We start from the raw sequence: 12,377 nt of genomic DNA, 5'->3' as shown, positions 1-12,377 counted from the left end.
AACTCCCTATGCTAGCTCCTTTCAAAACCTGCTTAGGCCCCATTCATCGGTAAAACTGTGAGTCATATCTGCCCTCCCTCTCCTAGTATTTTGTATCATTTTGTAGTGCTCTAAACATCTGCATTTGCTCGTGTCTGTCATGTGAATATACGTACTGATGCAGTAACTGACACTGGATCTGGGTTCCCTGCTTGTCTGACTCTTAGACTCCCTGAGTAGATGCTTGTCTTTGTGCCCTTTGTTTTACTTCTGATCCTGGGTACTCATTTAGTATTCAGCCTCCATCGTGATAGGCGCTGATTATCCACAGAGCCTTTGCCTTAAACTTGTGACTTCTAAGACCAAGTTCCCTAATTAGTTACTATTTTAGTGGGGTAGCCACAGGACTTTGATGGGTTGATAAAGCGTTAGAAAGCAGAACAGCAGAACTCTAACCTTCTGGCCATGCTAGAAACAGGGAAAGAGCAGCTTCAGTGTTCATGTATGTCAGCCTCCAGAGCATTGTGTGGAGAGCTCTTGGTTACGTCATGTTTATGTATTCACTTGTGGCAGGAAAACTCCAGCTACAAATGTGAACACAAATACTTTTTTAGTAGATGGTGTGATTGTGTTACATGGCATCCCTTACTCTTAGATACTTGGCTCATAAAGTTTACAGCGACACTAAGCTGCATCTGGATTTCACATTGAATTTGGAAAAGCAAGAGTCTGAGTGTAATTTGCACTGACTTCCCTGTAATGGAAAGAAAGTACAGCACAGGAAAAGTTTCAAATGACGCATCTGTAAACTAAGGAAAAGATGATCCAAAGGCTGGTTACATACATTCACAGGGTTTTAAGGGCCATTGCCAACAAGAAATACTTACCTCAGCATCTGAAGTAAACTGGCAGGGAATTAAAAGGCAGTCTTTATAAATTGTTGGTTCAACAAATTTACTCTTAAAAATAGAGTGAAAGTTTCAACAAAAATATGCTGGGCTTTTAGAAAGCTATATTGTATGGAGTCCAGTGTTACAACTGGATGGGAGGATTTTTTGCTTTTTTGTGTGTGTTTTTGGGGGGTTTTGATGGTCAGTAGGACCATACTGGCTCAGTAGGACTCAGAACAAGAGCTTCTAGTCCTGGCCCTGATGGTACCAGGTTCACTCAAGGAAGCCTGTTCCAGAACCTTTCAGGCCTTATTGGCTTTTATTCCTGCCTGCCTGTCCCCTCTCTTCTTCCTCTTCCATCCTTCCAGCCCTCTCTTCCTGCCATCCATATGTCTGTTTTGATGTCTCATGTGTAAGACTTTTCCTACAGTGCTTAGTCATCATTCCTTGGCAGTCACTGGCAACTCTTTAGGACTATGGCAATGAAAAAGCTGATGGATGCCTCTGAATGGAGGCACAGATGGAGCTTTTGACCATGAACTTAACCCACTTTATGGAATCAGAAAAGAGTCCTGACTGGCTGCCAAAGTTCTGCAATATTATTTCTAGCCCTGTCCCCTCTCCCCACTGTCTCCCTCCCTCCCGCCCCCCCCCTTTGTACTTGATGCCCTGCTTCAGTATCTCTCCATAACCTTTTAAACAGCCCTCTGGGTTTAGCCCTGAGCTTTGTCCATGCTATAACTGGCATCTTTGAGCACAGGGTCTCTCGTGGCTTCTGCTGACTCAGCTCCTGGCTCTCATGTTCCCCAAGGTGAACACTAGAGGTTGTAGCTTCATTCAGGCCTCTTTCTGTGTCCCAAAACACTACTTGAAATAACTTATCTCCTATCACTCTTCTCCCTGTAAGCCTGGAAGTTTTTTTATTCCTTTTTCTCCATTTTTCATGGGTCCTTCAATGGTGAAGGAAAACAGTATGCTTGATGAATTTACCATGTTTAACCTAAGTCCTCAGTGTTCTAATCATGGAATTAGTCAGATATCTATCTGCTCAGCTGTTGCTTGGGGTCTCAGGGTAGTAGGTACCAGAGAGCAAAGATCTGCATAGCAGGGGAAGCTGAGCTAGCCTCCTCAGAGCTGAAGCGTGTGGACGGGTGAAAGTATACTCTCAGATGTTTGCCCTTGGTGATCTAGGCAGGAGATCCTGAAAACAGAAAGAGGATGTAATAGCCCCACCCAGGATACTGAGGGAGAGCATGCTGAACAACTTCAGTAGCTAAAGGGAAGGATGAAAGAAAACTTTACCCATAATTGGTATTAGAATCATCCAGTGATTCCAAAGAGAAGTGGGAGTCCAGCCCAGATCTTCAAAGTCGCTCATCTAGCTGGGTGGGCAGTTGCTTCTCTGGGGTCTTCTCATGCTGTAGCCCTCAGCCTTCTCACCCACATCTTTTCCCACCTGCCATGGTTACAGTACACTTAACTGGGAAGTGGTATTTGGAAGCTATAAAATGTGAAGAAGGTCTCTCAAGGGGCTGGCTGATGGCTCATCCTTCCCTCTCTCAGGCCTCCCAACCAGCAGATAGCTCATTGCCCAAAGAGGCCTTGTTAGTTTTGGTTGAGAGGCAGCCCGGCTGATTTCTGACTTTCTTAAATTATAAGTATTTCCAGATACATAAAATCCCAACAAGGTACACCAGCTAAGTCACTGCCAAAGCCCATGAGTTCATTATTTAGGATTGGTTGAGCCACTAAATAACACTGACAGAGTGTCACATAGGCTTGAAGACGGCACCACAAAAGATTGTTAAAAATATCACAAAAAGGACTGCAGAGATGGCTCAGTGGTTAAGAGCACTGGCTGCTCTTGCACAGGACCTGGGTTTGGTTCCCAGCACCCACAGGGCAGTTAACAACCATCTGTAATCCAGTTCCAGGGGGTCCAACGCCCTCTTCTGACCTCTGAAGGCATTGCATGACATGGGTGCTCTTTACATACATGCAGGCAATGCACTCATACACATAAAATAAAAATAATAAAATATTTTTTTTAATTACAAAAAGCCAGGTGGTAGTGTATACCTATAATCCCAGCACTCAGGAGGCAGAGGCAGGACAATCAGAAGTTCAATGTCATCCACAGATATATAGCCAGTCTGGAGTCCACAAGACTCTGCCCTCGAAAAAAAAAAGAAAAAGTCACAAACCCAGAGCTTTGATTTCCATTGGTTTCCAGTGCTGGAAAAGCTGATGAGCCTTTAGAGATTGAGCAAGAGGGCTGTGGTATTGCCTTTTGTCGGCACATCACATTTCCCATACCTTTTGAATGCTACTTTTCTAGTCTCCGCCTTCACCTTACTTTTTTTGTTTTAGTATTTTCGTTTTTATTTTATCCTATTTTATTGACTGATGTTGCTTGAGAAGCTATTGGAACTAGTGACAGTGAGGCCTTTGCAACTCAACTCAGCAGGTAAAACCTTGAGTTGCTAGGATCACAACTAGGAAAAGCTTGCATTTTGTACATGGGTCTGCTGACAAATGGCTGTTACCTCACCAGAGGGAAATGACAGAAGACATCTATTGGCAGCCACTTTACAGGCTGCTGTTATAGAAGCTTGAAAGTAAGTATCAGCTTTTTCATTGCTTGAATCATTTCAAGTGCATTTTAATACTTGGATTCTTTTAGCCTCCTAGCATGCGCAGGAGAAAGACTGCAGGGTGACCTGAGGCAGACTGAGGCAATGTTATAATCTACGCTCGTGCTCTGTTTGCCCCACTGGAAAAGCTGAAGTTTCTCTTCCTGTCACTTCTTAGTGATATGAAAGTGGCAGAGAACTGTCACATGTCACTGTGTATCAGCCACACTGTACAAATTGATACAATTGCTTGCTTAAGGAGCATCATGTGGCTGAGAAAAATTCAAGTGTTTCTATCCACAGACCACTTTGAAGTGGATCATAATCTCCAAGCAGCTGCTGCCAACATTCCAATTCCACATTTTATTGGCACTATGAACAAGTAAGCCAGAGAACTAGCTGAGGGATGGTGTTCTGTGGCCCTCTCAGTTCTTATTAGATTCCTTATTGTAGTGACTTATCATATGTAAAACATTTCTGAATGGCATGGCACATAGAATAAGGAAGGTTTTAATTGAATTCAGCACTGTCTGCTGGGTAGTGAGACTCTCTGGTGCTAGTGTTCCTTCTACCTTCTTAGTTCCCTGGAGGAGAAGATCACCTTGCAGGCCTGGAAGCTTCCACTGCAAACAGCCCATTCTGTCTCTGGAGTGTGCCCTTGTGGAGCATGTTTAGCATCAGATGGTTATGTTGCTATCAAGGAAAGAGAAATAATGAAGGAGCTATTGTACTTCTACTGAATGTGAAGTGCTCAGCAGAGTAATTAAATCTCTAAAACAGTGAGTCATGATCACCAAACAGCTACCAGCCAGAAAGAAAGTGACAATATCAATGTTTGTTTGGGACAAGCAGCTGATATGTTTTCTCCAATATCCCTGTTCTGGCCTCTCCTGATTTGTGGATGGACACCAAGTGCCTCATTTCGTTTTTGAGAACTTTAAGCTTTGGTGGATATTTTAATTGGGGTTGTCTTAGTAATAGTTTAATCTTAAAAGAGGGTGGAGACCTGGGTGACATCTGTCCAGAAGTTCTAATGTCATCTTGGTTAAGTATTCTAGAAAAAAAAATGGAATTTTCTAAGAAATTTCCAGTATTCTTTTTGTTATGGAGAAGGTGACATTTAGAAGCTTCCAGAAATCTGTCTCCCACTTATAACTTACGGATATGAAAGCATAAGCCAAGCATAGGCTGTAGACCATGGTGAAACAATGAATAGATTGTCAGAATCTTGCTTTGCAAGTACAGTGCTGAGCATGCTTGATTCTTTGTGAAGGAAGATTAACATGCAGTTTGTGTATATGTCAAGGATAACACCACTCAGTTAAGCATCAGAGAGTTGCAGGACTTCCTTACTCCAAAGAGATATTAGAACTTTCCCTGTGTTATTCTAGTTTCCATTGCTATGACAAAACAGTCGAGATGCTTAACTTGTTAGGAAGAAAATGTGCATGGCTCACGGTTTCAGAGGTTTTGGTCCAACGTTGGTAGGCTGCATTGCTTCTAGGCCTGTGGTATCGCAGAAGGCCATAACTGGGACAGGTAGAGGAAGCAACTCCCTCACAGTGTGTAGAAAGCTGGGGGCGGAGGCAGGGTCTCAAAATCTCCTTCGAAGGTATATTCCCAGTGGCTTGACTTCCTCCATTAGGCCCCATGTCCTAGAGACTTGACCACCTTCTAACCAAGCATTCAACACCCAGGCCTTTATGAAACCTTCAAGATCTAAACTATCACAAACTTGAAGTAGAAAAGAATAATGTAATTATATATGCTTGAACATGCATGTGCACACATTAATAAAAGAGAAAAATTAAACTCAGAATACGTAGGAAAATAACATTTAAAATATTTTAGAAATTATACTCTTTGAGAACAGAGGAATGAGATGTTTTGTAGGAAATCTGTTAGATAGCAAGCCAGTTGCAAGAACAAAGACAAAAATGAAAGATGATCTAAAACTGATTACTAGGCCAGGCGTGGTGGCACGTCTTTACTCCCAGCACTTGGGAAGCAGAGGCAGGTGATCTCTGTGAGGTCGAGGCCAGCCGGGGCTACAGGGAGACCCTGTCTGAAAAACAACAAGACGTTTCCTGGCTTCCTTACTCTTTGCGCCCCTGACACAGCTTTTAAATTCCCGGTGGAGTTTTTTGCTTTCAACTTGGGCCCTGCCTCAAAAGTGCAGCCCCTCCATCAGTTCCTAAACCCCAAGTGAACTGTTTTTGAAAACTTGAGAATTTTTCCAGAGACATCTCCTGTTGCCACCTTATTCTTGCTTATCTTCCTCCTTTCTTACCATTTTCATGGTTTCTATCTCCAATCTCATCTGTTCCTTTGTTAAGGACCTTGAAAGGCCTTGTAGGCTTGGATGTCAGTTACCATTTGCACCTGTGGCCTGCCCAGTATGCCAGTGGGCCATTCCTTTAGACAAGACATGTTTCCCTGAAGCACAGTTCTATGGACTCACCTTCAGCAAGCACATTCTTCACAGAAATGCAGAGATATGCTGGGGTTGCAACAGACTTAGATAAGTGTTAAAGGTTGTGCTTGAAAACCACGTCCCCTTAATGTATCTCTAAACCAGTGATCAAGCTGCAGCCTCAACAGCATGTAGCCTCAGCTGCTTATATAATTGGGGTAGGAGGGAGAGGAAACTGGAATTGCTGATCTGTTCTCATTCGTGCTGCCAAAACCTTGAGACTGGGCCAGATGAAGCCTTTCAAACTCTTCTTTCAGAAATCAGCTTTCAAGGACTTGCAATGGCAGAGACCAAGGAAGAAGGATTTCTAAATAGGGTTCCCTGAAATTGGAAAAACCATAGAGTGAACTGAGACCGTGAACACTGAGAACAAAGCCGGCTTTGCTGCCCAGGGGTATAGGCTGGGGATCAAAAGCAATGTCTCTGTGATCGTTTTTGCCATTCGTGTTCTCTGCCACTGTGTCTGCTCCCTTCCCCCATCACCTGCTAATGCACATTGGAGTTAGTGTGTGTATCTCACATCTACCACATGTAGTAAACACTTGCTGTGCAAAGGTGCTTGAAACAACATCTGTCATGACATCAAAGGAGGTGTTACTGCCAAGTGCAGCTGGAAGACTTCTAATAATGTGATGGTTTAGGTGAGGTTTTAATGAAATCTGTGTGAAATGTCTTAACCTTTTTCCAAGAAAAGTGTGTAGTGACTTTCTCCTCCGTATGTTGTTATGTGATTGTTGTTTTTGCATGTAGTTAGCCAATAATTTTTCCACATGCAAAGCTTCTGAGAACATTTCTGGTTGTAAGAGTATACTACTGGCCTAGAGAAGCATCGTCATGGAGTGCTGCTGCTGTTGTGTGGCACTCTGCGTCTCAGAAATATGTACCACTGTGGAGCGATGCTGCAGTGTGGCACTGTGCATCTCAGAGAGACATGCCACCATGGAGCAGAGATGCATTGTGGCACTCTACGTCTTAGAGGGAAAGCCTCTCTTGTAAATGTGCTGTTGTCTACTCGGAACCACTAAGAGAACTTCTGATTAAGAGTCTGGAAAAGCTGTAATTAACTCATTATACATTCAAAAAGGAGAAGAGCTACCCTCCAGAATATGAATCCAGACTCAGAGAGGTGTTCAGTGAACAAGAACAATACTCAGTAGATTTTCAAATTGATGGAGCTTTCCAATGGAAACTAATTTGTTCCAGCATTGAAGTGAGCATAATTAACAGAGACTTTCTTTCTTAGGCCGATTAACCACCAAAAACCATGCCAACATTGTAACTGTAAGCAGTGAAAACCAATATTTATGAGGGGGATTGTGCAAGTTTGTGTGACAGATGGGCGTTTCATCAGTGTTGATGTTTGGAATTCCCTTGAAAAGTAATGCAATATCTTGTTGTTTCTGAATGAATAAACAAATGACTGGGCTTCTCTGAGTTTTCTTTTAAACAATGTCTTCTAAGTTAATCTTTTTCTCATTTAGCTCCTGCTAGTTTATGTTAGGTAGCCTCATATCCTAATGCAAAAACCTAAAAAAAATCATAATTATGTTTTTTTTGCAGATACAGATCCACGTGTTTTAGAAAAGCAAGAATTACAGCAGCCAACCTATGTCGCCCTCAGTTACATTAATAGGTAAGCCATTTTTAGAAATACAGCAAATATATTTGCCACTTATTTGCTTTTTATATGTATCTTTTTAGCAGAGTAAAAAATGTTTTCAGTTTTAAAGTGTTTATATGAGATAATTTAAAAACAACCTGTATATGGAGTTTTCTCTGTTGGGGGATATGGAACTGTAGCCCTCTGCAGGACTGCCGAAAACATGACTGACTTATATAAGCTCATTTTGGAAGTATTTTGTATGCAAAGTTAGACTATGCACTTTGGACTTTGTAGAGCAGTGTGAGAGATTAGTGGATTTATGTTTGAATGAAGCTTTTAAATCCTGGGGTGAAGAGGTACTTTATGAATTCAAAACATAGTTGGAATATCAGAGTATATTGAAATCTAACAAAGTGAAATAATTTAATTTCAGAGTTATTTCATAGCAGCTCATCTTTTAGTAGAAGCATTGTCAGCAGCTGTACAGAATAACATGAGTTTTTACTTACACTGAATCTGGGAGCCCACCTTTAGGGAACTGATTTGTACTTGATAGATCAGGTCTAAAAGAAGACAGTGTTTCAGCCAACTCAAATAATTAAGGAGACAGTAATTTTGGGGTGAGAACTTGAAGTCACCTGGGTTAAGAAAACACACACTCTCAAAGTAAAATAGACAGAGCAAAAGCAAAACTAGTTTTTAACGAGAACAAGAAACTCTCTGCTCATAATTCAGTGGATTGGCTGTCCCCTTCCTGTAAAGCACAGAGTGTTTCTAGTCTCTGGATACCAGAGTGTGGTTCAGGGTCCAGAAAGGCAATCTGGGAATGAATTATCTGTACTGCTCTCAGTTGGGTGTCATTTTGGGAAATTTATTTAATTCCTGACCAGAGCTATGAGTCAGTCACCTGTGCTCAATTTCAAGTACTTGCAATGATGCAGTTTTTTCCAAAAAAAAAAAATCATTAATGTAAATGTCTGTTTGCATATCTTTCTTGAATTTCCTATCCATCAGTTTTTCCAAGAAGTGGTATAGCATATCTATAGTCTTTAATTATCCATGTTTTTGACATATTAAGTTAGAATACCTTCAAAATTACATCTGATACAAAAAAAAAAGAAAAGATGTCTACGTTTATCTACGTTTTCCACAGAGCCTGTGCTGCTCCCAGTATTTAACAAGGGAGTTGAAGACCCTATAGTTATCTATATGTGCAACTATATTAGCCTACTGATAGGAGATAAGATGAATTGGCTTATAGGTTAATTGTTGAATTAAATAGAACTCTTTGACCCTGAGTCATTGTGTTTATCTATGCCAAACATTTATTAGTGAAATAGTCCTTAGGATTTTTAATAATGTGGCTGCTGTGATTGGGTAAAATATGAGACACACATACATATGTATATATGAATTCATGTAATACTAAGTCTGCTTTAAATATATTCTTTTTTGCATATGTGTATGTGTGTGGTATGTGCATGTATATGTGTATACTTGATCATGTGTGTGAGTTCACATGCACATGTGTGTAGAGGCCCAGGGTTGACATTAGGAGTCTTCCTTGATTGCTCTTTCCCTTATTCATTGAGGCAGCGTCCCTCAGTTGAGCCCAGAGCTTACCAATATGGCTAGCCTGGCTTGCTCCAGGGATCTTCTGTCTACACTGGAGCTACAAGTAGACCACCACACCCACCCAGCATCAACATGAATTCTGCAGATCTGAACTCCAATCCTCATGCTTGTGCAGCAAGAGCTTCAACCACTGAGAAACCTTCCCAGCCTAAATATACCTTCTTTAGAGCTGGCTTGCTTAGGCCAGCATCCATCCGGAAAGTCACATCAGACCTGGATGTTTTGTCTTTCTTGCCTCCTTTAACTTGGAACAGTCCCTTACTTTGGAAATGACTTGTTGAGGAGATAGGCCAGTTGTCCCACCAAATGTTCGCACCCTCTAGATTGCTTCTGGTTGTTTCCTCCAGTTGTCATCCAAAAGATCCTTTGCATTCTGTATGTACTATAAACTGGAAGCTAGATATGAAGAAGATGGGTCTTGAACTGGACACTTCATTATGTTAGAGACCTGAGACAATAAAAAATTGACAGCTCTAGTCTAACTGGTAGAGAAGCAGACATCTGTGGCAGACGAGTAAGCTCACTAATGACCATTCTGTGAAGAAAAGGACCATATATGAAAAGTTGTCAGGTTATCAGCTCTTCATTCCTTTTTGTGGATGGTGCTAGGTTATGGGCACAGTATTACCACAGGGTAACCCTCTAGGTATTTGTTTATGGGAATATATAAAAACCTAGGGAAAAGAAGAGAGTCAAGCAACTGAGAGCTGCAAACCTGGCCATACTGCAAAGAGGCAATTTCAGTCTTAGGGAACCTTTGAGGAGAAAAGAGAAACACACCAAAATTCAGATGAAGTCACCACAATGGAAGAAGAGAGCTTGAAGGTTGGGGAAAGGGAGAAAACCCTCCTTGACAGCAGTATCCTGATTATATCAGGAAAAGGTCTTCTTTTTCCTTCTTTCTTTCTTCCTTTTAGTCTCTTCCTTTTCTTTCTTTCTTTCTTTCTTTCTTTCTTTCTTTCTTCCTTCCTTCCTTTGAAGTAAGATCTTTCTGTGGCCTCTGCCACCATGCCTCATTCACCCATGAATAATATTTTTAAATAAATAAATGTAAAAGTTAGGGAAATGACTCAGTCTGTGAAGTGCTTGGATTGAAAGCACAAGGACCTGAATTCAATCCCCAGAACCCATGTTTTAAAAAGAAAAAACAAAAAGCAAAACGGGCATAGTAGTGTGTATACTTAGAATCCTAGTACTGGGGATTCCTGTAGAAACAGGTGAATCTCTGGCCCTCACTGGCCTGCTTGGCAAGTTCCAGGCCAGTGTGAGACCCTGTCTCAGAAAATAAGATGGTGGGTCCTGGGGAATGATATTCAAAGATGAAGTTTTCTTTAGCAATAACATTGACCAATTAGCATAGAGTTATAATCCTTATCATGGATTTTGCCTTTGTTTTTTAAAAAGAAGAAAGTGATTGTTTAGAAATTATTGCCTTTGTTAAACCTATTTTAAATTGTTTTACACTCAAGAAAATGTTTAGAAATTATTGCCTTTGTTAAACCTATTTTAAATTGTTTTACACTCAAGAAAGTGTTTAAAAATTATTTCCTTTGTTAAACCTATTTTAAATTGTTTTACACTCAATATGATAAGCACTAAAGATCTTATAGGTAGAAAGAGAAAAATCTTTAATTCCCTTTAAAGCGATCCTAAAGAACTGCGTTGTAGGAATCAGGTAGCTTTTGGATTTTTGCATTCAACCTGCTATAGTACTGTGTGTCCTGTAGACCCTGGAAAACCTCACAGTGCATGTATGAAAAAATGAGAGAGAAAAAAGACAAATTAGGACTGGCAAGATGGATCAGCAGGTAAAAAGACACTTGCTGCCAAACCTAATGAATTCCATCCCCAGGACCTGCAAGGTAGAAGGAGAGAACAGACTCCAGTTGTTGACCTTCACTCTCATTACAAGATATGGGTACACTTACATACTACACTCATACACATAGAATATAAATAATAAATATTTTTTTAATTTTTAAAATATTTTATTTATTCATTTATTTTCATTTTGTGTGAATCTGTGTTATGCCTGCATATATGTAAATGTACTCATATCATGCAATGCCCACAGATGTCAGAAGAGCGCATCAGATCCCTTGGAACTGGAGTTATGGGCAGTTGTTAGCTGCCGTGTGGGTGCTAGGACTCTAACCTGAGTCCTCTGCAAGAGCAGCCAGTGTGCTTAACTGATGAGCCATCTCTCCAGCCAAAATGTAATTTTTTTTTTCGAAAGACAAATGATAGTACCCAGGCAAGTTGGGTTCAGACTTACACAATTAGGCTCCAGGATCTAACCATTTCACAGCCAGACTTAAGAAGATAGCAAAGTACTCATAAAGGAGAAGAAGAGAACATAGAAAAAGAGCATTGAAAATACAGAGTAGGACACCTGATCAGAAGGGACAAAGATGTAAAGTAGACAGTTACCAGGCCCTGCTTAACTGCAGGTTAGCAACCTAGTCAGATGAAACCGAGGAGACCATAGCAGCTTAAAACTGTGAGAGAGGTGACCAGATATTCCTTTGTTACATACTGCTACATGGAGTTAAGTATGTAAAGTGAATCCCAACACCACGGGCATCAGCTACAGAGGGGAAAGACCCTTGAATCTGCAGTCAGTAGAAAACTAAGGGCAGAGAGAACACAGGCACGCATCCTCCATGTGATTCAACCAGGTGGCAAGACTAGATGAACTGCAAGGGAAATCAGGTGACTCCTTCAAAAGCTTGCTGAGAAGTGAGGGCAGCTCTGGGTATTCCTTCTGATTGTTGTCTGCGTGGTCCAGGTAGCTGCCTTGAGATGACAAGATAACTTATTAGCCACTTGTGATTCTCTAGAGACAGGTCTCCGAGGTGGCTTAAAGATGTAATAGCATAGGGCTGGAGAGATGGCTCAGTGGTTAAGAGCACTGGCTGTTCTTGCAGAGAACCCAGGTTCTATTCCCAGCACCCACATGGTGGCTAAGAACCATCTGTAACTCCAGTTCCAGGGAATCTGATGCTGTCTTCTGACCTCTGCAGGCATTGCACAACACAGGCGCACTTTCATATATGCAGGCAATACACTCATACACATAAAAAATAATAAAATATTGAAAAATATATGGTAGTATGTATAGCAAGGCTTTAATAACACTGCATCCTCTATAAAATTTTATTAAG

At 41.1% G+C, this 12,377-nt stretch overlaps 1 protein-coding gene across 1 annotated transcript in view; it reads left to right on the top strand.

Moving 5' to 3' along the window:
• The window catches only part of Jazf1 (JAZF zinc finger 1), a 353,771-nt gene that overhangs the window by 191,874 nt on the left and 149,520 nt on the right, over window positions 1-12,377 (top strand). Inside the window, exon 2 of the mRNA XM_008841519.3 lies at window positions 7,536-7,608. Coding sequence (XP_008839741.1) covers window positions 7,536-7,608 — 73 coding nt within the window. The remainder of the gene's footprint in view (window positions 1-7,535; window positions 7,609-12,377) is intronic.

Source organism: Nannospalax galili, unplaced genomic scaffold (genome assembly GCF_000622305.1).
Source record: "Nannospalax galili isolate Female #2095 unplaced genomic scaffold, S.galili_v1.0 scaffold158, whole genome shotgun sequence".
NCBI classification, from domain to species: Eukaryota; Metazoa; Chordata; class Mammalia; order Rodentia; family Spalacidae; genus Nannospalax; species Nannospalax galili.
Note: the sequence above shows the minus strand (reverse complement) of the source record. Positions and strands in the feature narration are given on the sequence as shown.